Source organism: Fundulus heteroclitus, chromosome 15 (genome assembly GCF_011125445.2).
Source record: "Fundulus heteroclitus isolate FHET01 chromosome 15, MU-UCD_Fhet_4.1, whole genome shotgun sequence".
Taxonomy (NCBI): Eukaryota; Metazoa; Chordata; class Actinopteri; order Cyprinodontiformes; family Fundulidae; genus Fundulus; species Fundulus heteroclitus.
In genome coordinates, this window is record NC_046375.1 from 4,443,416 (window position 1) to 4,470,041 (window position 26,626).

At 39.8% G+C, this 26,626-nt stretch overlaps 1 protein-coding gene across 3 annotated transcripts; it reads left to right on the forward strand.

Moving 5' to 3' along the window:
* Positions 1-1,962: 1,962 nt before the first annotated feature.
* On the forward strand, positions 1,963-25,282 carry scara3 (scavenger receptor class A, member 3). Of its 3 annotated transcripts, XM_036147238.1 has the most exons (13): positions 1,963-2,140; positions 2,271-2,374; positions 14,251-14,286; positions 15,527-15,571; positions 16,803-16,922; positions 18,996-19,076; positions 20,339-20,457; positions 20,564-20,808; positions 20,967-21,186; positions 21,943-22,031; positions 22,242-22,434; positions 24,122-24,299; positions 24,398-25,282. In XM_036147238.1, the coding sequence occupies exons 2-13, from the start codon at positions 2,368-2,370 to the stop codon at positions 24,874-24,876; spliced, it is 1,812 nt and encodes a 603-aa protein (XP_036003131.1). In that variant the 5' UTR covers positions 1,963-2,140; positions 2,271-2,367; the 3' UTR covers positions 24,877-25,282. The 3 variants fall into 3 exon arrangements, with proteins under 3 accessions (XP_036003131.1, XP_036003130.1, XP_036003132.1); XM_036147237.1 differs by lacking the exons at positions 1,963-2,140; positions 2,271-2,374 and adding an exon at positions 11,690-11,833; XM_036147239.1 differs by lacking the exons at positions 1,963-2,140; positions 2,271-2,374 and adding an exon at positions 14,105-14,164.
* Positions 25,283-26,626: the final 1,344 nt, after the last annotated feature.

The following is a 26,626-nucleotide window of genomic DNA, read 5'->3' on the forward strand; positions in this document are numbered from 1 at the left end:
GCTTTTTCAAGGGGGAGATAAATCTGGGAGTCATCTTCATAGGAGGGAAGGAAAGCTCCATGTTTCCTAAAGTTAGAAACACAGGGGAAGTAGGTACAAGGAGAAAAGCAAGGGGCCTTACACTGAGCCCTCTGGGTATATGAAAAAGAATCTCAGTTAATTCTTATAGACATTGTAGAGGAGCTGTCATGCCATGAAGTTGCCTCGGAGCTGTGCACATGTGCTCAGTTTTTGACTAATACATCTGGAATTCTAGAGTAGGAGAGTTCAGCTGTACGTATGGCAGCATAATGGATTTCTGGCTATTTACTCTGTGACGCAGTAAGGATTGTTTTTCGTTGACAGACTGGGAGTGATTGGAAGGATGTTAATATTGTTATCTGGACATTTGAGAAGATGTATGAGAACTGGGAAGATTAAGCTGACCGAGCAGCCAAATGAATAGTCATCTCCCGGATATTGGTATGTTATCTTTTGTGGAAATTCTGGTTATGTGAGATGGAATGAGCATTTTGCAGGAGTTTATTAGAGAAACACATTTCCTGTGGTGTTTTATTGTTATTTTAGTTACTTGTGTTTTTTTTTTTTTACGCTTACTAAGATTGGACTTCACTGATTTTGACAACCAGAAGGAGATAGAAAGACAAGATTCCTACTCAATGTTTGTTTGAGGGGGCAACAATTTTAGGTCTGTAAAAAAATGTCCAACAAAACAAACAAACAACCACAACTAAGAGCTGTTCAGCTCACTATGTAGCAGGTTCCTGCAACATAATTTTTCATGTGTGTTGAGCATGAGCATTTTCACCATCTGGCTCAAAATATTATAAAAATATGCAATTTCACCTACTTATCTGTCCAAACTCTTCAAAACTTTAGACATTTCATCACTTTATCTTTTCCTGTTCTTTTATATTTGTTTTATATTGAAAGAAATAGCTGGGATAATACATTTAGGTTTGAAACTATCCCTGTTTCAGCGATTTTGCTGAAAAAGAAAACGTTTTAATCAGGAACATATGTCCTCACATGTAGGTTTATGGCTCTTCCAATGTCAGCCTTTCACAACTGTATTTTAGTTATGTTCGATCATGACTAAAATGTACCGTCACTGTACTGAAACAGGTTGTAACTCAAGAAAAACTGCACTTTGGTAACATTTGAATTGAATTTAGTTGTAGTTTTTTGTGACCACTGAATGCATAAATAACAACAAATACAAGATATCACAGTTAGGGGAGTTTTTATTGGTAACCCATAACAACATGTTGAATTTTAAAGCTCCATAATTAAGTCTAAGAGGATTTTAAGTTGTGCTGGCGAAGTGGAAATTCTTTATTTTGTGTTTCACAAACTGGAATCCAATAACTTATTTCATGGGCGTATTACTGTAAAAGTTAAAGTGAAAGCAGAAGAGAGAGAGAGAAAATAAACGAGCTGGAGCTGCAAAGTAGCCAGACGACCACTGAAGCTGCCTCGTCAGCCGCTCGGCCGGATGTGAATGTGTGGCGGTGCGGGAATAACACCTGCCGTTATTCCAACACGCCGGGAGCTGAGCTTACTGGGAGTAACCTGAGAAGAGCGGTGCCACGCAGGGATAATAGCTTAGACACATGTGTCACTCTATGCATGTGTGTGTGTGTGTGTGTGTGTTCACAGAAACCCTCTTTTTTTTTTCCATCACAGAGGCCAGAGCCGTGGGTTTTCAAGGTGCTCACCCTGCAACATTTGTTAGCAATTAGCCTTGGCCACAAACCTGACTTTCAACAAAACACATGGACCCTCCCTGTTTTCCTCCCCCTCCCATTCTTTCACCCTGTCCCCCTCTCTGCTCCCTCCCTCCTTCTCTACTTCCTTTGTTCCCCTCCCACGTTTCTCTCTCTTTCGCTCTTCGCTCCTTGTTTCTATTAAACTACTCTTCTTCTTCTTTTTTTTTTCTTCTTTCTCCTGCCTCCAACATTTCTCTCCCCTGACCTCCCCCTCAGAAGTTGCTCATGGTTTCAGTTTGAGGAGGTTTAGTGTTCTCAAGCCTCTGAACACACACGTCCAGAAGTTAGAGCAGCCTTTACTACTGGTTTCCTTCAGAAATGAAGACCGTTTAATTTTCTTTTATTAATCCAAGCACATTTTTTTTAATAAGGTACACTTTTTATTATTATTTTTATCCAGTTTGGATGCAGATAGATCCCTTTTTTTATGTTCTTTGCACTGATTTAAAAACAGTGTAAGTGCATTTCTGGATGCCTCTTTTGCACGTTTGGTGATGGTAGGAACACGGATGATTTGTTGGAAAAAAGGTTAAAAAGGACGGCATCATCATCGTCATCATCAGCAAACTGGGGCAACATCACCTGGCAGGCAGAAATCATGAAAGGTAAAGGTGATAATTTTCTTCCCTACAAACATTGGTAAAGAAATGCCATATCTGTCGCTGAGGGATGCAGATCTGCACCTGCACGGGGTACCAGCCAACCCACATGCTTCTCGTCAGCACCGAAACTTGGCGGCGTGGATCCTGGGAAAAGTGCGCGGTTGTTGTTGTTGGACACGACTCTTATATCCGTCAGCTTTTAAAACTGTGTGTGAGTGCAACACGGGCCAGTTTTGTATCGCACAGAATCTGTTCTCTCCTGCCAGTTTCCCACAAACCGACTTGGGGTTCCTCTCGAAAAGTTGGGCTAGTGAAAACATCAGAGTTTAATGTCGGTGTGTTTTATTACAGCAGGGCATGAGAAAAGAGCCTCAAACGGCTGTGAATGGTGCTAGCAATATTCAAAGTTCTTACAGTACAAGACGTAAAAAGGCTGAAAATTAGCAGTTTATCCATAACTTGTCAACCTTTCGGTCAAACAGTGTGATTAATAAAACATGGCTAGTTAATGATAATAATTAAATAGTTTTGGAATTATAGTTTGCTGGAGTTTTTGACAGTGTGCTGGACGGGTGCTTCAAGTTGCGAATTAACATCCTGCTGAGGACATAGAGCAGCAAGTGCTGATGCCCATCAATCTGGAAATGTTTATGAAGCTGTTTTAAAACAATCTGAAATCCATCCATCAAAGAAAATATCATTCACAAGTGGATGACACTTTAGGCAGTACCCTGTCTTCCCAGAAGGTGATGTCCTCCACCGAAGAAAAACCCAAACAGCATGGCACCACAGGCATAACATGGCTTTTTTTTTGCAGCCACGGGACCTATGCCTCTTGTAGTCATTACCCTTTTGTGATCATGCTTTTGATCCAAGATCTATACATGCTCTTCACGATCAACTGAAAGATACATGGAAAGAGAAGTGGTCCTCCAGTGTCCATCTAATTGGAGACACCTATTGTGCAGAATCTGATGTCATGTTGACATGCTGAAGATGGTTCAAAACAACTTTACTTGTACTTTACATTTTGACAACCTGCATAAGAATCTAACAGTATCAGTGGAAGTTCCCAGCACACATTTGATGCATATTATTCTGGTAAATGTTGCCTAGAATTACTTGGTCTCTTCGCTTGTGCAATTCCAGTTGCTTTCTCTAAAATAAAAAACAGACCCACAAGTGATCCATTATGGGAGGTTTGTGGTTGCGTACGTATGGCAGAACAATGCTCTGAAGAGGGAGTTGAGTCTGAAGTGACTGAACATGTACTTCAAGTTCTCTAGAGTCAAATTTGAGATGCTCTGTGTAAAAAAGCTGGAATAATAGTGTTAAAAAGGCCTAGTCAAAGTCCAGAATCGTTGGACTTTGACTGAAATGCTGTAAACAAGCTTAAGAGAGCTTGAAAACCTCAATGAACTGGAGTAATGTGGGCCATATGACTAAATGACAATGTGAGAGACTGATAAAGCCATACTGAAAACAACTACTTCAAAATACTGCCAAAAGTGGTTCTAAAAGAATTTCCTTCATGCCCTGTAACTAATATTCCCCTCAAATGTGTCTTCAGAAATGTAAGAGTTTAAAAAAGTTTGCCTTAAACTGTGTTGCATAACTGCGCCGATATAAAACCGACCTCACAATAAATCAAACAAACCTTAAGCTAGTGAACATCATAAATTGACTCTTTTAAAGGACATCTAAAGCGCTCCTCCCAGCCAAACAGTGCAGGAGGTCTCATAATGTGGTTTCCAGCCTCTTCCAAGCAGAACAAAACATGCTGCTTCACAGATTTCGCCCTGGGTTGGAGAGGATGGAAAGAGATGGGAGGCGGAAAGGGAGACAGAAGGCAGGTGGTTGCTGGCGAAGCAAAAATATAAATATGTATATACAGTACAAGCATTGCAAACTTGACTGCACATCTTTATTTGCATCAATGGCTTGGAACACTGATGTAAGCACTACCGAATTTGAAAAAACAACAACTGTGTTCTCTAACACAAGTAGACAAGCACATAAAGCTCAAACTAAAATTTTGTTATTTGCTTTGTTTTCTCCTACAATGGCTCAGCCTTTGAATTTGTGAGTCTTTTATGCTTTAAAGATAGGGCCGCGTTTTTTCTAGAAGTTTCCCCGTTGCAACTGCGCATATGCCTCGCTCTTAGCAGGGATCGCATCTTAAAAATCTCCCAAATCCACTCTGGTCTTATTACTTTCTAATTAGGCCTTCCTCTTCTGCTCATAAACATGAATATGGTTCGTTTCCTGCGTCTCTTAGCCATGTTCAATGTCTGGGGTGAGAGCAGTGGAGCTACAATGAACGGCAAACCGCTAAGCTAACCTAGCCGCTAAGCTAACCGAATAAATAAACACTAGAAGTGCGCATGCTCAGCCAGCAAGCGGAAACTATGAAGAACGAGCACGTTATGTAAGTGCGTCAGCATAATTGGCATGTAGGACAACCAATAAATAAGGCTATACCCCAAAACTTGAGGGACAGAGGGGAATGAGAGCAGGAACAAAACCGTCAAATCCATACCCTTCGCACTGAGGGGCAGGGATTTGGCAGGGAGTTTTTACAGGCCTGCAGCTCCCACAGAAAACTATTTTTTAACCTCCTTTTTGTAAATACATAACGTATTTACTACTCTCAGGATGGAAGGATGATTTTACCCAGTATTACAAAAAGTGTTTCTGGAAAGGATTTTCCAACTATAGCTTCAATCATAAGAAAATTCTCAGTTACTACCACAAAATGAGTAAAAGAGCAAAAAGAAGCAAAAAAAAAAATAAAAAATAATAATTGCCTGAAGAACCTACAGAAATTTGGAAAAGCCAAGAAAAGCACAAAATGTTCAGTTAATAGAGATTGAGACAAAAAAGTCTTGGTTTTATAATGGCGGTTCTTGAATCCCAGTCCTCTTACATTGTGATCATTGCAGGAACATGAAGGGCAAGTAATGGTGTCGGACACACCCCTCAGCCTTGCAGCCTTGTAAAATCTAACAAAGCCTGTCTTTCTGTCACATGCTGGCGGTCCAGACCAGTTAAGCTCTGAGAAAACAGGCACAGGATTGAATCCCTCCTGCTTCACTGTGGAACCACAGTAAAAGAGAAGTCTCTGGTGATGATGGCCCCGTCTATAGTTTTGCAGACAGCAGCAGTGCATACCGGAGTGCTCTGTGAAGAGACCACACATTCCTGTTAGAGGGCACCCGAAGGGTTGAGATGTCAAGAAATGTTTGAAGAGGGAGGATCTTAATTTTCATGTGCTGTGGTCCAGACCTCCACTCAGATCTGGAGCGGGTCTCACAATCTGACTCTGGCTTCACATAAGGTCTAGATTTTCAGACAACCTTGCAGGGAGAATTTTGTTTTGTCACAAAACTTGCCAAGGTATTCAACTTCTTTTTTCATTTCGACACCTTACAACTCCAAAACTTCTGTTATTTAATGGGATTTATGTAGTAGATCAACACAAAGAAACAGAAAATGTGGAGTTTTTCAAAATCATTTTACAAATCAAATTTTATAAATTCAATTTAACCGTATTTATATGGCACCGATTCACAACGTGTCATCTCAAGGCACTTTACGAGTCAAATTCGATCAAATCCTCCAGACAGATTGGTCAAAAAGTTTCCTAAGAAAACCCAGCAGATTACATAAATCTTGAAAATCTGCATTCACTCTTCCTGAAAGAGCATAGAGCCACAGTGGACATTGGTCTGTGTCCTCGATATATTTGCAGCAATCCCTCATACCAGTCATGCATGTAGCGAATGTGCATGCTCATAAATGTTTGCATTACGGTCAGTCCTTTAAAATGGATACCTATCAAATAAAATCCAGCACAACGAATTCAGAAGTGGACCTAATCATTGCACGGTGTAATTTAATTGCAACAAATATTCAACTGTTCTGTGAAGCTCTCAGAGATTCATCAGAGAAAATTAGCAAACAAAACCCGTCACAAAGAACAAGATAGACAGCAAACAGGTGATGGTATGAAGAAATCTAGAGCAGGATTATGTCCTAAAAAAATATCACAAGCTTTGGACATGTCTCTGGAAATGGAAAGACTGTGGGCCTGTTTATACCTATCAAGACGCGACAGTTCTTCTTTACTGACAGGCCAGGTAAGAAAAGGCCCTTTGGATTAAAAAAAAGCCATTGTTGAAAGAAAGGGTAAGAAATCCCTTTTGCAGTTTGCCAACGGTCAATGGGGACATGGAAAATATAAAAATATAAGTACACATGACCCTAAATCTGCCATCCCAGGGATAAAACATGGCGGTGGGATCATCATGGGAAGATGGGAGGAGCTAACTGTAGACCAACCCTGGCAGAAAACCCATTAGAGGCAACAAAAGACTTGAGATCCAAAGCGTATTCATGTGTTAGAATGGCCTAGTCAAAGTCCATTCCTAAATCCAGTTATAAATCTGTGTTGTTTAAAAAAGCTTTACACATTTCCTTGAATCTTTTTGTGGTGCACACATCTTTCATACACAGCTGATCCTTCCTCATTAGGCAGCAACCGATGCGGCGAGCTCAGGCGCATTTCTTACGCGGATAACATTTTTGACAATCTGTGGCCGACGCGGAGTCCAGCAGGGCGGGTAAGTTGGAGGAGAGGCTGGGGATGCGGTTTGGAAAGCCCAGAACCCCAGGAATCAAACCACAGAACAGAAACCACAAACATTAAGGTGGTTATGACAGCTAGCAGGTCTTTAACGTCGCTCGAAAAAACAGCAACGATCTGTGCTGGATTCTTCCTGTAAACTCTCACAGTAAAATTTGAATGTTTAGCCTCATTTATTTATGCATATTTCATGCATACACCTGCAAAGGTCTCCCAGGCGAGAAGGAAACGGGAGATGTTTGTAAAGGCAGACTTACGCAGCCTGCTACATGTCAGGCTTTTTGTGCTCTTGTAACCTGCTGCTTAGCTCAATATTTTCATAGCTGTTGGAACTGCTTGATCTACAACATCTGGGCCTGAGGCCACGGGCAGGAACATGAACAGTCACATATTTATGTTTTATTCACGTAAAATAATACCTTGCTCTCCAAAGACTCTTGTCTTGTGCCTTCAATCCAAAGCCAGACATGAACCGAATTGTGCAAAAGTCTTGAGTCTTTCCTTAGATTCTTGTAACCTTTTATTGTGGCGTGAAAGTTGGTTATTTTGACTCCTTCTCAGTCCAGTCTTCACAGTTGTCAGAGGGATTTTTTTTAGCAGCCTGGTAAACAGGTAGAAGTTAAAATTAACTTTTGCACTAGAAATGTGAATGTGAGTCACAGACTAGCTTAAGTCTTGCAATCATGAATAAATGATCAAATGAATAATGAGACGTTTCCCGGGTCTTTGATGGATTTTGTTTCCCATTAGTTGAGTAACTTTCAGACACTTGTTCATCTGCTTGGGAGAATATGCTATCTGCATACTGTCTGAGGTCTGAAAGTAAATCAGACAAAAGAAAAACTCAAAAAGATCCCCAGAAAAGTTGAAAATATATAGAATAAAACCAATTAAAAAGATTATAGAGGGTTATTTGGGTGGAAATTATGAAGAAGTTAGGGATGGCTTATAATGTTTTGTCCCTTATTCGCATATCTGAAATGTTGTTCAAAGTGTGGAATGTGGTAAAAGCATTTTCATTCTGAGCAGATCTATTTTTCACATATGTAGTAGGTTGGATAAAAGGAACATATTATTGTATGCAGATAGACCAGCATTGCATCATCCTTATACAGTCACATTACAGCTTTACTGTGCTGCAATCAAGGGACCTTAGCGTGTCACAAAATTAATATTTATATGTAAAGTGAAAGGCCCTGATTCAAAACCCTTGGGATCAACTTGAACTGAAAACTTAAAAGACAAAAAAAGGAACTTCTTAGGACTAAAAAGGACTATCTTTAGAACAACTTCATATTCTGTGCTGGATAAAAAGTGATCTAGGATCTATCTATTTAAATGCAAAAAGGGTTTACTTAAGGCCTTCATTCAGTCATAATAAAACCTCCATCATTCCCCATCACAAAAACAGCCATGATTTACAAATAGGGCCCTTAAAGTTAGGAAATAGGCTAAAAAAAAAGTGCCCGCGATTAGCTTGTTCTGGGTTACATCATGGCCCAGTGTTTCACAGTGGACAGCTCTTGGTGATACTTGGGGTTCAAATGGGTCCCGTATTTAATTAACTGATATTCTTAATACACAAATGAGAGATCGTGCTAAGTTTTACATAGAATGCACAACTCGTTTTGCTTGTATAGATACAAGATCTTCCTTGTAAACCCAAACACCATTCATCGCCATTCATAGCCATTCATCTTGAGTAAAACCACATGAGCCTTTAAAACAGATAAAAAAAAGAAGCTGGATAGAAACATGTGGAACAGGATGGAGGAGATCCAAACCGCCCAATCACAAACTACCATTCACACACATTGACCAGTCAGCACTCAGGTTAATGAAGCTTTTCTGTCTTTAATTTAATTCATAGCTAGGAAAAACTCCCCAAAACTCTGGTACAGTGGATTCTGCAGAACCATTAAGTGCTGGTGTTCATCATTAAAAATTAAGAAAATGCATTTTAATGAGATTTTTTATCATAAACGTAGAGTTGTTTAATTTCTTTCTAAAAACTTTGATCTATGCACGTGTAGATGAAAGTTGCTGAAGGGACTCTACCAACTAATAAACCACTTGGACGTTGCTTTTGAGTGCACTTCAGAATACTTTAATCCAATCCAGTCTGTGATGGTAGTATTTATGCAGATATGCTTTGTTTTACTTTTATTCTTTAGTCAGAAATCCTCCCCGTACCTAAATTCTGTCCTTTTATTTTGCCAGCCAATGAAACCAGGCACATTTTATACAACCTTTCCACTGAACCAAGTGCATTGCTTCGTTTTTCTGCCAAGCATTTTGCCTGACTGAAAAGGTGTGACCTGGTCAAGCTGTGCTGCAGTCAGATCAGCTTAGTTCTGCTCTGTGTGCTTTGGACAGGTCCACTTCCTCACTAGCGAGACACTCATTACTTTTTCCCCCAACACGGTGCTGGAAGAAAGTGAGGAAGGCGGGCGTAAACGTGGATTTTGCAGAGGTATAAAGCTGGATACTGATTTTGAACTTAAATAAATAGAAAATAAATATTTCTATTTAAATAGCGATAAATAGAAAAATAGAACTGGATTTAAACCAAAAAGTTCAAACATCTTGGCAAACACCTGTTAGCTAAATACCGATCGTGGGCTTTGCTTATCTTTTCAAATGCACTAATTGTCCTAATTGACCAGGCCCAGAAATGTGTCATTTTATCCTGGGGCTCATTTAGGTTGTAAATATTGTGTTTTATCATTTTTGCTTGCTCATTATTTGTGGACATGTGTTGTTCTCCCCCTTGCTCTGCTTTTCTGTGTTTTTCTTTCCCTCCTCCCAGTTTCGTTATGTAACCGGTGGTATTTTGTTACTCGTCCACCCTGACCTCAGATGTTCCACCTCTGTCTCATGTAAACTTGGACTTTCTTGGACTTTCCAGCACACTAACGATATGTTTCTGAAGATTTATTTGGTGACGTCGCTGTCTGTTTGGGTTTTAGAAAACCAAACGTTTCTGTGCTTCCCTTCCAGCTGAGACCTGTTTGTTTAACCACCTGTCAAATTAGGGTGTTTTATTTTTTTTTAACATGCTTACTTGAGATATAATCACTGGAAGTATGCCACAGTTACAGTAGTTTGAGAAGTTAGTAAAAATGTTGGGATTAAAACAATATAATCAATTATGTTCTGACCCTAAAGACCTCTGCTAGTATTCCCACGCCACCCTTTGTTTCGTTTCCTCACCATAAAATCTAGACCTCCCTTCATAGTTAGAGATGAGGTGGACCACAGACACCGACCAAGCACTTAGAGGTTTGGTCAACTTTGTAGAGAAGCTGTATTAAACAGGAAATTAAAATACTCAGAATCCCCCTTATATGCCTCTTCTCCCACACATAAAATTTACATTTAAAAAGCTGAGTTTGCAAAGTGGGAGAAAAGAGGACAAAACAGCTCATTGAGTTCTCACTAATTAGCTTTTGGCAGCTCCTCTTCCAAATATTTCTACATTTAATCAATTATGTCACCACAAACAGCACAAAACAACAAACAAGACACAATTTTAAGGAATTGTGCTACTTTACTATAAGAAGATTCTTATCAGGCTTTTTATCACCTGAGGAACATTTCCAGGATTAAAGGACTGATGTCTCAGCAGGATCTGGAAAAACTAATCCATGCGTTTATTTTTAGTAGAATTGATTACTGCAACGGTGTTTTTACAGGTCTGCCTAAAAAGTGGATCAGACAGCTGCAGCTGATCCAGAACGCTGCTGCCCGCGTCCTCACTAAGACTAAGAAAGTAGAGCACATCACCCCAGTTCTAAAGTCCTTACACTGGCTCCCTGTACCTCAGAGAATAGACTTTAAAATCCTCCTGTTAGTCTATAAATCACTGAATGGCTTAGCACCTAAATACATCACAGACTTGTTATCAGTGTATCAACCATCCAGACCACTCAGGTCTTCTGACTCCAGCCTGCTCTGCAGAACCAGAACTAAACACGGAGAAGCAGCATTTAGTTCCTATGCTCCGCTTATCTGGAACAAACTTCCAGAAAACTGTAAAAGTGCTGAAAGCCTGAGTTCCTTTAAATCAAGATTAAAAACACATTTGTTTAAAATTGCCTTTGAATGTTCAAGTTAAAATGTTTCACTGTTTTCAAATGTTCTTTTTTTGGTTCTACACTATCCCTACTTGCTTTTATTCTGTTTTATTTTCCTATATTTTAATCATGTAAAGCACTTTGCATTGTCTCTGTACTGAATTGTGCTATATAAAAAAATTTGCCTTTGCCTTTATTTTAATTTTTCTATATTGTTCACTTTAATGAGTAGAGCTGGGGAACCCGATACTCAGCCGGACACAGAGTCACGTTTTGAAAAGGTTTATTGAAGGAAAGTTGAATACTGGTAGTGATGGGCAGGGGACCAAAAGATGCAGGTAGAGAAGAGAGCTGAGCGCGGACAGGAGCTGCAGGCAGTGGAAGATCAGAACCCATGATGAAAGCATGAGCGCACTAGAGCGATTGATGCAGGCCGAAGAACCACCAGAAGCAGGGCCTCAGAGAACGGGGCAAACTTGGGCAGCACGTAGACACTGGAGACTCACATCAGTGATGGCTGAACATGAGCAGAGGCGCAGCAGCCAGCTGGCTGAGCACACAGGGACCGGCAGAAATCTTGGCAGCAGGTGGAGCTGATCAGGTGCTGAGTAGTGGCTGGGAGGTGATTGATGGCTGAGAGAAGTGGAGTGAGGAGTGGAAAATCAGACCAGAAAGTCCAAAGAAAATCAATTAAAAACCTAAATCATGACAGTTCACACATCTCTAGTTTTGCATTTCCAGGTAAGCCCAAATGTATCTAGACCCCTGATTGTCATGATGTTGAGGTCCTTGAGGTTTTTGTGCTCTTGCCTTCTTTTGTTCACCTTTCTGTGCTCATTAGTTGTTTGGAGTTTTCTATGTTAGGTTTCCCGGTTTTTCCCCGTGTTCTTTGTATTGTGTTATTGGGTCTCCTTGTATTTTCTATCAGTTCTATTCATGTTAATTGGGCTTTCTCCTCCAGCTTTCCACTCTCTTCCACTCTGCCGTTCGCCTGTTTTTTGCTCGTTATCACTCATGCCGGTCACCTGTTCTCCTCCTTACTTAAGCCCTTGTTTGTCATTTTGTAATTTCTGGATTTTCTAATTTTGTTTATGCCTCATCTGTCGAAGTTTGTGTTCAGTTCACTGTGCTGTCTGTCTGTATGTCTGCACTTTGGTCCAACAACAACCTCTAAGACCATGACACTGGTAGATTTAAGTTTAAAGTAATCTTTCAATTTTAGTAGCATGGGTCTTTTAGCTGGGAGTAAAACCACCAGTTTTGGAGTGGCCCACGCTGTCGCAACTTTCATCTGATAATAGAATCTGTGGAGAGTGCTAAAAAAATAGGGTGATTGCAAGGAGCCATTCCAACTTCAAAGGCTCTATCTGAATATCTCTATTGGGTAAGGACTCTTAATCCAAAGTGGAAGTGCGTCATCGGTCCCTCATGATAAGTGCTGTCCCAATAGTGCAGTCAGTAAGGAAGGAGATAGGAAAAGGAGCCTGTATGGTTCCTCTCGCGGCTACTTTAGCCTAGGAACCTCACTGGCGCTAAGGAGCTGTAAGGAATCCCCCAATCCTTTCAGTGACATGACGCATCAGCACAACCCATCTAACGGAAATTAACGAAAATGTCCGGAGAGAAGAGATTGCACACTTTGTAGTTAATTTTCGAAATGCTACAGGCCCGGTTTTGACACAAATTACCCAAGTGTGTTTCCGTCACATAATGTTGGATTTAAAGGCTTTCCGGAAGCAGAACAGCAATCCGAAGCTCTTTTCCTACACACAATGGTGCTCTTACTGTTTACTCCATGAAAGGTCAAGGAACAGGAGCTATAATTAGAAGACTTGGAGATCATTACCAAAGACAAATCATCAAAATAGCTGTTGAAACAGGCAAAAATCTTGTCAGCAATTAGTTAACTTTGGTTGCTGTAATGCCAATAAATTTTTTTTTTGATCCTTAAGAAAGGTATGGGTAATATTTTTGACATTTTATGAAAATGTACATAAAATCAAATAATTATTTTTAAAATTGATATTAAAATAATGAAAAGGTCTCACAACCCCAGTAGCGTGTTGGAAAATTGATGGATGGATGGGTTATAAAAAGATTAATGTCTGTCTCATTTCTTATCATGAACAAACTTCTCAGATGAATTAAAATGTATTTAAATCTAAATCCACCGGAGGTCTAAATAATTCTGGGCTCAACTGCAAATGCAACAGTTAAAATCTAAAACGCTGAGCTACCTCTTAATTCAGCTGAATGATTACACGGCACGGCCTGCAGGTTTTAACCTGTCCTCTCCTGATTGGTTGATCAGCACTTCATTAAGACTCATTCCCAGGAAGATTTCTGCTAAAACATTTCTAAATAAATCTGTGGCTTTGAGAAATGTAAAATGCCAGCCTTGTAAACTTATTTAAACACCACATCTATCTAAGAAAGATGGCTCCAAAGTCAATCATTTCAGATTCAAAGATAAAACAACATTAATATTACGACTGCCTGCATAACACTGCCTTAACAGTCTCATGTTGTTTGCATCTTACTGTAATCTCCAAGTATCTCTCATCAGGTGCTCTTCAAACCTTTTACTGTATAAAAGGGAATTTCGTTTTTTCGCTTGCTTCGCCCGCTCCCCTGTGGTTTTACTACATGTTTCCAAACCATCAGGTGCCGCGCCCTCACAGCTTCAGGTGTGGAGCTGGAAGGTGTCCAGTTGATGACATGTTTTATAAAGTCTGCAGCTATAAAAACATGGAGTCAATTCTTTCTTGGGACCCCTAATAAAAACTGACTTCATGTGGCTTGTTAAGCCTCTAGCTTTTTTTTTTTTTTTTCACAATAGTCGTGATGACAACCTCCTCAGACTCTTAACGCATACAAAAAAATCCCACAAGAATCAGCACACACACACAACCAACAGCTGCTTTCCTGCTTTCTGCTGAGTGGGAAAAGCTCCGAGGAAACATTTGAGCGAGACAAAACGAGGTTGGGGCCACATGCTGCGCTGTAGGAGAGAGGAATGGGGAGGCAGATGTTCTGCTTTACAATAGCTACAACTAATTAATCTTGTTGGAGGTAAAAAAAAAAAAAAAAAAAGGAAAAAGGTTTCACTCAACTTACTTTTTTTAACATTTGCTGTGTCTCTTTTCTCTGTTCTGCAGAAAACAACGGGGGATACGAGAACCAGCTCTTCAAAGGTAACAATAAGGAAGTGAAGTCCATGAGAGTTTTTGCCACAAACATAAAACCTTGTTTAAAATGATGATCATACTTGTGTTTTTAAATTTCTAAAATGGGAACACACAATTATGGAGCAACTAATGCAATCAGGAGGTATTTATATTCAGCTGTTCAGCAGTTTTTATCCAAAACAAATACACAAAATAGCCCATGCTGGCATAGAAAGGATGTATTCAGGCATTTCTGCAGATTTCCTGTGACAATGGAAATTGAGCTCAGATGCCTCTGATTCCTACTGATTATCCTCAGGATGCTGCTGCACTGCAGAAACGGAACTAGAAATAAGTAAAATGTTCTTAAAATTAGTGTATTTGTCCTTGATTTGAGCAGGTAAATAAGATGATTGGCCAATGAAATAATATTTTTGCACCTAAAACAGGAACAACTCATCTCCATCATCTTATTTCAAGTGCAGTATGTCTAATTATATTATTTTAGGGGTCAAAATACTCACTCCATTGGCAGATGATCTTATTTACCTGCCCAAATCAAGGATAAATACACTAACTTTAAGAACATTTTACTTATTTTTAGATCCGTTTTTGCAGTGTGTAACTTGATTGGAAATCCACCGGTGGTAAATTCAGCCGCTCCGACTTTGATTGTCTCAAAGGGGAAATCTGGAGAGGGGTACGAAAACATTTTCGCAGCACTAAAAACAACATCATCTGCATAAAGTGGAAATGCAATAAAAAATAGCTGCTTACTAACAGTGGTTATTCAGCCTGAATGACCTTGGAAAAGATCTCCAGAAAATAATGGGAAGCAAAACCCAGAACCGGTGTGCCGCGCTTGCAAAGACAAGAAGACTTAAACGTCTGTCTTGGCTGCTGCCAAAGATCCTTCAACATGACATTAAGCCATGTCCTGAGTGTGAATGTTTTTAAATGTTAGTTTTAAATTTGTGCATTTTCTTTCACAAATTTACAAAACTGTCTGACAGTATGTTTTCAGTTTGTGATTGTGGGCTATTTGTGTGTTAAGGAAAAGAAAACAAACTGGTTTTTACAATGAGTGATGATTTAACAGAACATGAAAGCAAAGCGTTTTGTGGGGGGCTGTATTTGTGAGAGGCCAGCACAGTTTTGTTGCACTGCCTCAAACCGACAGGGTTAGGAACCGAAGCTAACGTGTGTATCATCAACATTAAAACATTATGACCTTAAACTATGCCATCTACATTTTTTTCACACTCAGATGAGGACTTCATGGGAGAGGAGGAGGAGATGCCTTCATTCAGAGGTGAGCTTCACAAGCAAACTAATTTAAAAAGGCTATTATAATCAGAGGTAGGTCGTAACTAGTTACATTTTTTAACAAAATGTACTTTGAGGAGTAGTTTTACTGCACTGTACTTCTTACTTTACTTGAGTAATATTATTATTTAAGTATTGCTACTTTTTCTTGAGTAAAGTTTCTGGCTACTCTACCTGCTGTGAGTAACTTCATGAATAAAGAACATACTTGTTTTAACCAAAAATGCACCAGAGACAAAAACGTGGAGTTTATATTAAAGTTAGACTTCTTATTTGTACACAAGCTTTGTTATTTTAATGTTATTTTCTATTTGCTGAGCTTATTGAACTGTTTGGAAGTCAAATGAACGTACAGTGAAGATATTGTCATTGGAAGTACTTTGCACTGTTTTATCATACTGTATACACATTAACTGCTGTAAGTATTGCTTTCAAGTTTAATGTAGAAAAAAATAATATTTAGAACAGTGTATATTCTGCCTGAATTTATTATTTGGCAGTTATGTTATTCTTTGTATATTTTTTTTGTCTATACCAGAATTTGCACATAACCTTATATTTTTGTTTGTCCAATTGCATCATTTTTAAATATTACATCATCAGCTGTTATGATTAGTTACTCAGTACATGAGCAGCCTGCTTACTGAGTACAATTTTACTCTTACTTGAGTAATTTCTTGGCTGACAACCTTTTACTTGTACTTGAATAAAAAAACATGTTGAAGTAGTGCTACTCTTACTTGAGTACAATTTTTTTGGCTACTCTACCCACCTCTGGTTATAATTTAAGTATAATCTTTGATTTTGTGCAGTGATATACCACAGTACGCCATCTACAAATAGACCGTAGAAAAACACCATTTAGTAATCAGGAAAACACTACAACCCTAATCCTAACAATCAGGTCTCCAAGCACAAGTTCGCATGAAACGTTTGTTTTGAAGGTTAAAGTGAGGGGAGAGGCATGCAGTGTTGCCTGTGGCACATCAGCCAACCAGATCCCGGCCATTGGCAAAATGTGGATGAGAATATAAAAAGTTGTATACCAGAAATGAGCGTACGTCTCCTATAAGCACTTTCCATTCCATTCTATAGCCACTCATGGTTAACAAGAACGCTGCTTGATGTCGCAAAAAAACCTCTATAGGTTTAAAGAAACGTTAAAGGCACTCACAAACGTACAAAATCTTTATTTGTGTCACTTTTTGTGTCTTCAGGTCGTTCAAGAGTTGGCTGCATGAGATGCCAGCAAAGCCAGTCTCTCCAGCTGGCTGTGAAAGTCCTTTATGGCTTTGTTGCTTTCCTCATCATAACTGTTGCAGTTATGGCATCGCTTGGTGAGCTATTTTACTTCACTTTTTACTTCTCTCTTATCCCTGATTCTATGTCTCTGCAGATATACTCTGGTATATTTAAGTATAAGTATATTTAAGCTCATTGATTGTAGTCTAAAGGAATGGCAGACATTTGACCTAAATAGATTAATCGAATCGAGCCTTTGTTTCTGCCTGGTGTGTTTTCCCTGACAGCTGCTCAGCGCTGACAGATGTTGTTGGTTTTTTTACATTATCATCACATTTTACTGCAACTAAGCCCCATAAATCTTTATCTTTAACTGCCGTTGAGGGATCTCAGAGGTTAAAGGCAAGCCTGGTGAGTGCTGCAAACCAGTTCAAAATAAAACAAACCTGCGAACTGTGTTTGTGGACATTTAATTTAATGTTGTGCAGGAAACATGTCAAAATGTCACATAATTTCCTTTAAGGCCTATAAGGTTGACCCAAATTATGCATTACTAAAATGTCCAAGATCAGGTTGTAATTTTTTCATACCAACTGCTTTTTTTAAGATAGCAGTTTGTGGATTGAAATAAAAGAGTTGAAAGGCAACAAAAAAGCTAAATATTCTATTAAGCTGTTGTCTACTAGTGGTTAGTTAGGCAGATAAACCTAAATCTAGTCCGGTCACAGTTTGTGTTGTCTTGGACCTTTCAATTACTGAAATAATGATAAATATTGAAGTGTGGTTGAATACCTATTTGTCTTTATTTTTTATTTATTGAAATATTGTGTTTACTTGTAAGGATAAGCAAAGATTAATTTTATTTGCATGGTATGTTCTTTGGAGGAAAAGCTATTAAAAGGTATTTTGTGGGATACCACACAAATCAATTACATTCAAATAAGCTGCAGATGCATTTTAATATCAGAATGATTAGCTTTTATTTCTTTTTCTACAGTGTGTATATATGTGTATATATATATATATATATATATATATATATATATATATATATATATATATATATATATATATATATATATATATATATATATATATATTTGTGCTTTGCCAGGAGCGTTGTGTCAGGAGGAATGCCTGCTTATATTGTTTTATTTGAAGCTGGATATATGTTTTTTTTTTTCGTTCTTTTGTAGTCATAGTACTTGATTAGGCCTCTTGTTTTGCTTGTTTTTTTTGTTTTGTGTTTTCCTTTCTTCTTTTTTGGAATATGAGTGCAGTCTGGTAGTATGAGATATTTTGTTGATTGTAACCAAATGAACATTTTTCTTTTATTATAATGAAGGCAGAGTATTTCATGAAAGAACTTTTAGCACATTGTGGTGGAAAACTAAACTTATAAATATGCAAAACTAAAACAAAACCCATATACTAGGCACATACCCAAAATATGAACCTAAACACTTATATTTTATGTAACACTCCAACTGAGTACCTGTTTAAGAAAATAATGCTATGAACTGAATAACAGAAATTTGTTCCTATATCTACTGGAGTCATTTTCTGCAAACTGTAACTAAGGGTTTTAGCCTTTTTGTTAAATCATATCATATCTTGATGACTAATAAAGCTGTAGATTTAGAACTGGTATGTGAAGTTATCCATATTCGTGTAACAACTTATTACTTAGACCACCATCAGTCCTCTGGGTCGGAGCTTAAATGGGGAAAATAGCATGAAAATACACAGCACACATCGTTGCATTCTCTCTAATGTAAACTTGTACAAACAAGACTGTCACACCCGGTGAACTGTTAGTGCTCTCTTGGGGAATATGGTAGGGGCCAAGACCTAGCCAGCTGGTAAAACAGTAAATGGTCCATGTTTGTTGAGTTAATGAAAACTTAACGTGTTTTGTTGTTTTGGCTGTAATGAAGACTTTCTCTGGGCAATTTCAAATATTTCCCATTTCCTGTTGACACTGAAGGTAAGTTGGTGTTAATGATTTTGGCACACAGAAAAGTTGCACAGATTTTAATCTAAATGGTGTGATTCTCTGTTTTTCCTCTAACCTAAAAAAATAAATATTGCAAAATAAACATATATGTACTTTATATATGATTGAACTTTTGTGTCGGTCTTTAATTCTTGTATTTTCCTGTCTGCAGTGTTCAAAAAGGTGGACAATTTGTCTGAAAAGGAATCCGCGTACAACAAGAAGATCACAAAAGTTCAAGAAGGAATAGAGGGTAAAGTAACAAGTATTGGAAATAGTTTTTTTTCTATACTTCATGATTTAAAGGGGACATGTGATGCCTGATCCACTTTTTTTTTAGCCCTTAACCCCTTAAGCAGTGAGCACCCTTTCAGGGGGGCTTGAGCTCTCTAGCGACAACAACGCGCTTGTAGGTGACTAACTGAGACTGACATACACTTATATGTCCAGATCTTCATCTGAGACTCCCCTACAAAAGTTTCTACCAAGTATATAGTAGCATCCCACATTTTCAATATCAAGAATAAATTCCAAATTTAAAAAAATTGTGTGGCACCAAACAGTAGTGGTCCGCCTGGATCTAAACATGTATAACTTCTCAATTGCTTGTTGTGTGGACACCAAACTTGCCAGAGATGTAATCAAGATGTTGTAGTTACAATTTCCTGTGTTTATTTCCTTATTTACAGCAAAGGTAAGAAGTTTTGTGAATAAACATCTGTTTTCTGGGGGGCGAAATTTACTGTTTTGGCCATTTAAATTTCACTTACTCAGGCCCAGAATAATTTACTCTCAAATTTTCACATCCACATCATCCTCCAGGACCTCTATGGTAGTTAACAAGATTAGCAGCTCAGGCATTGTACAAGTGTTAAGTATGCATGTTTTTGGAAAATAAACCCTCGGGTATAAGAACATTTTGTTGTGTACTTGGAGTCTCTAGAAGTGCAGAAAAGTAGAATTTAGTCTCTCTAGGTACTGCATAGATATATTTGTGTTCTGTTTGGGTCATATTTTTGAAGCAGTTCAGTTTTCTCTATTCTCTATGATGAAACAATAACGTCACAGGAGTTGCTGCTTACCAATTTTCTGGAGCCCTCATTCAAATTTTACACTGCAATTTTGTAGTTGCTCTCAGACGCACCTCCAAACAGGGGCAAAAGAGGGGACATGGGGCAAAAAGGAATACAGACCAAAGTATTGTATTTCCACTTTAGATAGATCACAACTGAGTGATTTTAATGTAAAAAAGGAAGGATTTAAAAGCACAATGCGTGCCCTTTACAACAAAAACTCAATTGACAGACAAACACACGTTTGGCAAATCAGCGACAAGTGACTTTTTTTTATTATAACCCTTAAAGCGTTCAACCACTGAATTACCTCTTCATTTTTCAATTCTGTTAGGATTTAAAATTTTTTTTTGTGTTGCTATTTGGCTTAACAACCTAGAACTTCACTGAGCACTTTGCTAATGTTATTATTAATTTTGGCTTCTTTTTCTGCATGTCCCAGATCTGAGGTCTGTTTCTAACAGCTCGGACTGCCTGGATGTCTCCCTTTACAGTGAAGAGATGGACAGGCTAAAGAGAGAATTTGAAGACATCCAGAAAATGATACTGGGTCAGGAGCAGGTATGGCAATCTGAAACCAAAAATCACAGCGCAAAGGTTTTCAGACAAAAGCAGGAAAGCCCTTTGCACGTCTGGCTAATCTCTCGTGGCTTTCTAAACTACCCAGTTTCTGGATCAGGCTTCCAAAACGCAAACCACCATAAAAGACTTGGTCGTCCAGACAAGACAGGAAGCTGAAGGCCAGCTCATCCGGATCAAACTCCTCAACCAGTTTCTGCACACGCTCACGGATCAGGTGCAAGGTTGGAAGGAGGTGATTGATGAAACAGAGGAGAAGATGAAAACGCTGACGGACGATCAGTACGACATCAAAGCAACGGCACAACAAGTCAACACCACAGTAGCACTCAGGTGATTGAACGGCAGAGCGTAGGATGGACAGCAAACCTTGACTGTGCAATCTATCTGGTGTTGTTCAGCGAGAATCTGACCTTCCTTTTTCCTTTTACACATGCCTTTTGATTAAAGTTTAATATTTAACGTGCCGTTTCACTTTCTCCTTTGTTCAGCACAATGTGGATAGATACCCTCCAAAGAAAAGCAGACGACGAGAGCGCCGTCCTGCAGAAGTTGTCGAGCGACTGGCAGGACTACAGTCGAGTCCTGGGCGCTATCAAGTCCAACACTAGCAGCACCTCCCAGACGATGCGTTTCCTTCAGAACAGCATCATGATAGATCAGCAGAGAATGGCCATGTCCTCTGAGGTGATCTACGACCTTACGCATCAGGTAAGACCAAATGGAGAGTGGGCTGGCATATTTCTGGTTTGATGAAGGCATTAATGTTGTTTGGAGGAAAAGGCACCATTTCATGCTGAAGATAATGCCTTTTGCTATCTTAAGGTGGTCCAATATTTAAAAAGACAGTCATTCTGGTGTCTGATTCCTTTAATTATTCTGGAAACTAGTGTGAACCATGAATGCAGCAGCGTTTTTCAAATAAACCAAACAGACTTCACAAATCTCTTGTGCAACCAGCCATTTTTAAATGGAGCTGACCATGACGTGCTCAGATATAACCTTTTCCGTTGCTCCATGACAATGTCCAGTGATGTATTCTCTGCAAAGCTGAACATTTTGTGGCAATGGAGAGACATTATGTTCATCAAATCTTGCAACATAGCAGTCTTACCATTTTCTTTTTTGTTTTGCCTCAAAACCAAGTTGACGGCTTCTGCAGACTACCGTCACCACATATAACCAATGAGTCATGAGACTGACTTACCCTTTCATAGGTCAACAATTGAAACACTCTCATACCTTCCCTAATTGGCTCAGAGGCATGTCCACAGCATGTTGACTTCACTCACCTTTGCCATCGCAATTATTTCACAAACCAAAAGGAAATGCCAAGAGGGTCTCATCTGAAATTATTGTTAAAGGAACTAGTAGGTCTTACAGGTTGGAGAAAAGTTGGAGCAGTAGTATTTGTTTTTCTTAATGAAGGTAAATCCTGATTGTAAGCCTACTGATTTGTTGCTGCAGGTTATGAACCTCCAGATGCAACTTGACAATGTGACATCTCTCATGGATGAGAATGAGGAGAACATGCACGATCTTCAGTATCACTCCAGGTGACATGCATAAACACATTTTGTTGGTTTGAACCAAATCAATGCCTAACCCAACTGCTTAACTTTAGCCTTTCTCATAAAGTAAACTTAAGTCCTACAGCTTGTGGAGAACTTTGCCCCCGAAGATTACCACTGTTAAATGAATACGTACGCGAATTGTAGGAAATAGATGTTGATCCCTCAGACTAAATGTAAACTGTTTCCTTTTAGGTATTACGAGAACCGAACAGGTGAGCGTTTCTCAGCCTTAGATGGCCGTCTGAACTCCATCGAGATGGAGATTGACACCATCGCCTCGAGCATCAACGCCACCGTCAGCCACGTCCAGAGCATGTACAAGTACATCAATGTTGAGAGCTCCTCCTGCAAGAGTCGCCTGGGCAGACACACCGAAGACCTACAGGTTCTGAAGAATGATAAAAAATACGTATACTCTGAATTTCACAGACCAAGTATAAACACACTTTGATTAGTGACATTTGGTCCTCTGGTGGGTTGCACCGTGGTACAGTTGGTAGCACTGGTGTATTTCTGCTAGGAGTTTTCATATTTTTACTGTGCATGGATGGGTTATCTCCAGGGACTATGGCTTCCTCCCACAGTCCACACTGCAAAAACGGAACTAGAATTAAGTAAAATGCTCTTAAAATGTGTGTATTTTTCCTTGATTTGAGCAGGTAAAAAAGATTATTTGCCAATGGAATAAGATTTTTGCACTTAAAATAGGAACAATTCATCTCCATCATCTTATTTCAAGTGCAGTTTATCTAATTATCTTATTTTAGGGGTCAAACTACTCATTCCATTGGCAGATAATCTTATTTACCTGCTCAAATCAAGGATAAATACACATTTTAAGAACATTTTACTTATTTTTAGATCTGTTTTTGCAGTGCAAAAAGATAGTTGATATGTTAACTGTTTTTTCTAAAGGGCCCTTATGTATGTGTGTGCATGGTTGTCTATCCTCTGTGTCACTGTGTTGCCTTGTGATGAACTTAGGGTGTACTCCGCCTCCGGAAAATGGCTGCTGTATGTGTGCACCAGCTCCCCCTGTGACTCTGCATGGATAAGCGGGTCAAGCTAATGGATGGCTGTCCTGATATGATCTCTGATTCTGTCATAATAATTAACAAACAATGGAAACGGTGTAGCTTCATTTTAAATACTTAAATGTAACAGGTTGTTTTTAGTTCCTCAGAGTAGGGAATTTTAAAATTGTATCGAGTGAATCAGTTTTTGAATTATTTTAAATGGACAATTTTAGAACATATTGGAAAATCATTCCATTCAGAAACCCCGGGGTAAGTTTAATTTCTATAAAAGAGATAAAACTAAGCTAATAATCAATTAATGGAAAATATAACTGCAAGTAATGCAAAGAACAACTGAGCCAAAAGTACGTTCAGTGGAAAAATATACATATAAAGGTTATCGGAGCCATAAGTGAATAACAACTGGTACTGGGAGAAAAGAGAACTAAGAGTACTTTCAAAAATGATGAAAAACACAGAGTACAAAAAATGTATTGTAGCAACAACACCATCAATGTCGATATGCAGAAAATACACATGGTTAAACATGAAAGCCTTGGGCAAGGTGCTTTTCACAAAGACAAAACTGATGGCAGTAATAAGTTCAAATAATGCACGTAATGACTCATCGCATGAAATCGACGAGGTTAAACCGAGGTGCACTTTTTATTAGAAAGAAATACAAAGAAAACATATAACTAATTACAGGAAAACCGGAGAAGACACGCAGATAATCGTAGGCACACTAAATCAGGAGTTCTTGAATCCGTCAAGAATCTCATGTAAGTCCTGAGCGAGGTGTACTTTCTATGAAAATAATTAAAATTGCTGAAAAGACTAAGTTAAATGTAGCAATAACTGCAAATAATGCACAATAGAAGACTTGCAGGACCTGGTGTAACACACCAACAAAAAGTACAGAGTTTGTACTTCTTTTAAAACATACTCTGACTTTTTTATTCCCACTTCATCTAATCCCTCTCGTATAATATCGCTCTTTTAGCCGGTGAGCCCTTGGCTCATTCATACTGTATGTGCTCTTTTTTTTAATCGCAGAACATGAACACCACAGTTTTCTTACTCCTCAACCTGGCCAGCACGCTGAAGCAACAAAACATGCAGCTGAATGTTCGTCTAGATATGGATGTGAGGAACCTGTCAATGGTGATGGAGGAGATGAAGCTGGTGGATGTTTCTCACACCAACCTCATAAACAATTTCACTATTCTTAAAGGTGCAGCTGTTTCTTTTTTTTTAAAATACGCCTGTAAAACCAAAACATTGTGACTCCACTTTCATTTTCAAAATAATAACTCAATATTTTATTAACAGGTGCTCCTGGGCCACCTGGGCCCAAAGGAAATCGTGGTGAGAGTGGCCCAAAAGGACCCATGGGACTGACAGGCAGCAAAGGTGACAGAGGCCCTATAGGAAGTCGTGGAGCTGCCGGTGTGAAGGGTCCACTCGGTCCAAAAGGAGCACAAGGAGAACCGGGCCCTGTTGGCAGCAGAGGGCAACCAGGTGTGCAAGGAGCCAAGGGCTCACCGGGTTTACCAGGCCCAAAAGGGGAAAGGGGCCAGAAAGGTGATATGGGTCCTACTGGTACTGATGGCCTACCTGGCCCTGAAGGACCTCCAGGGATCCAGGGCCAAGTTGGACTGCCCGGTCTCACTGGGCCTACAGGACCAAGAGGAAAACCTGGGCCATCAGGGCCACCTGGACCACCGGGCGCACCTGGACCTCCTGGCTTACCATCAAGCAGCCTTCAGCAGCAAACTGCGGCACCTGTTCCCGGGGCCAAGAGACAGTAAAGAAGAATGACGGCCATGTTGTTTTCGTACAAAGAAGCTAACTAAGGATCAGGAATGCACTGAAACACTGATTTCAATTGAGGTCATAAAGACTAAATATAAAAAAAAGCAGCAAACCAGCTTCAGGGTGGAATATGACAAAACCTGGCTGTGATAAATGAAATAACCAAGACAAAAGCAGCCTTTTATGGACTGAGCCGTTCAATGATTGCTAAGAAATGGAAGTACTCCTAAGCAAAAAAAAAAAAATTCATTTTTGGACTTTGTATGCTTGGGTTCATACAGTGTATCGACCAAATCAGCTAATGAATAAATTTAACCAAACCAATAGGATGGTAACCATAAATTTGGAAAGAGTAACCAGACATTAATTACTTTAGGTTCAATAAATTGATTTACTTATTAAGTATTCACAGAAGAATCTTCACTTTATAGCACTTTATTAATTCTAAAAAGTGAAACAACATAAAGTTGGATTTCAGAGCAGGTACTCTGAAGACATTTTTATCAAGTCGCTGGTGTGCGAAGAAAATGAAGAAATTACTTTCTGTTTTCTTGTTTTTTAACTACATGTTTTTCTATACTGGTTTTACAGTCCAGGGCCCATGAGGGGACACTGATGAAAAACAAACGATGGATTTTTCATGCACGCACAACAATATCTAATACACCACACAGAACCATTCCTAATGCTAGAGTGGATGTTCTCATGCGCACAAGAACGTCTTGTGTTTTCACGGAAAGTACCATATGAGCGTTACCTTGCTACCATCCGTCCGTCTTCTTCCGCTTATCCGGGGTCGGGTCGCGGGGGTAGCAGCTTCAGTAGGGAGGCCCAGACGTCCCTCTCCCCAGCCACTTGGGTCAGCTCCTCAGGAGGAATCCCAAGACGTTCCCAGGCCAGCCGGGAGACATAGTCCCTCCAGCGTGTCCTGGGTCTTCCCCTGGGCCTCCTCCCGGTGGGACGTGCCCGGAACACCTCACCAGAGAGGCGTCCAGGAGGCATCCTGACCAGATGCCCGAGCCACCTCAACTGGCTCTTCTCGACGTGGAGGAGCAGCGGCTCTACTCTGAGTCCTCCCCGGATGACTGAGCTCCTCACCCTATCTCTAATGGAGAGCCCAGACACACTACGGAGAAAACTCATTTCAGCCACTTGTATCCGGGATCTCGTTCCTTCGGTCATGACCCAAAGCTCGTGACCATAGATGAGGGTAGGAACGTAGATCGACCGGTAAATCGAGAGCTTCGCCTTTTGGTTCAGCTCTCATCCTCCCCAACCCGGAGAAGGCACTCTACCCTTTTCCGGTTCAAGACCATGGTCTCAGATTTGGAGGCATTGATTTTCATCCCGGCCGCTTCGCACTCGGCTGCGAACCGCTCCAGTGAGAGCTGTAGATCACGCCCTGATGAAGCCAATAGGACCACGTCATCCGCGAATAGCAGAGACGCAATCCTAAGGCCACCAAAGCGGATCCCCTCAACACCTTGGCTGCGCCTAGAAATTCTGTCCATAAAAGTTATGAACAGAATCGGTGACAAAGGGCAGCCTTGGCGGAGTCCAACTCTCACAGGAAACAAGTCCGACTTACTGCCGGCAATGCGGACCAGACTCTGACACCGGTCGTACAGAGACCTGACAGCCCTTATTAAAGGGCCCGGTACTCCATACTCCCGGAGTACCCCCCACAGGATCCCTCGGGGGACACGGTCGAATGCCTTCTCCAGATCCACAAAACACATGTAGACT

Coding starts and splice junctions, on each gene's coding strand:
- scara3 (XM_036147237.1), top strand. CDS start 11,722: ATGGCTGAGAGAAGTGGAGTGAGGAGTGGAAAATCAGACCAGAAAGTC. Junction 16,923..18,995: donor TGCAGTTATGGCATCGCTTG/GTGAGCTATTTT, acceptor TCCTGTCTGCAG/TGTTCAAAAAGGTGGACAAT. Junction 20,458..20,563: donor TGATACTGGGTCAGGAGCAG/GTATGGCAATCT, acceptor TAAACTACCCAG/TTTCTGGATCAGGCTTCCAA.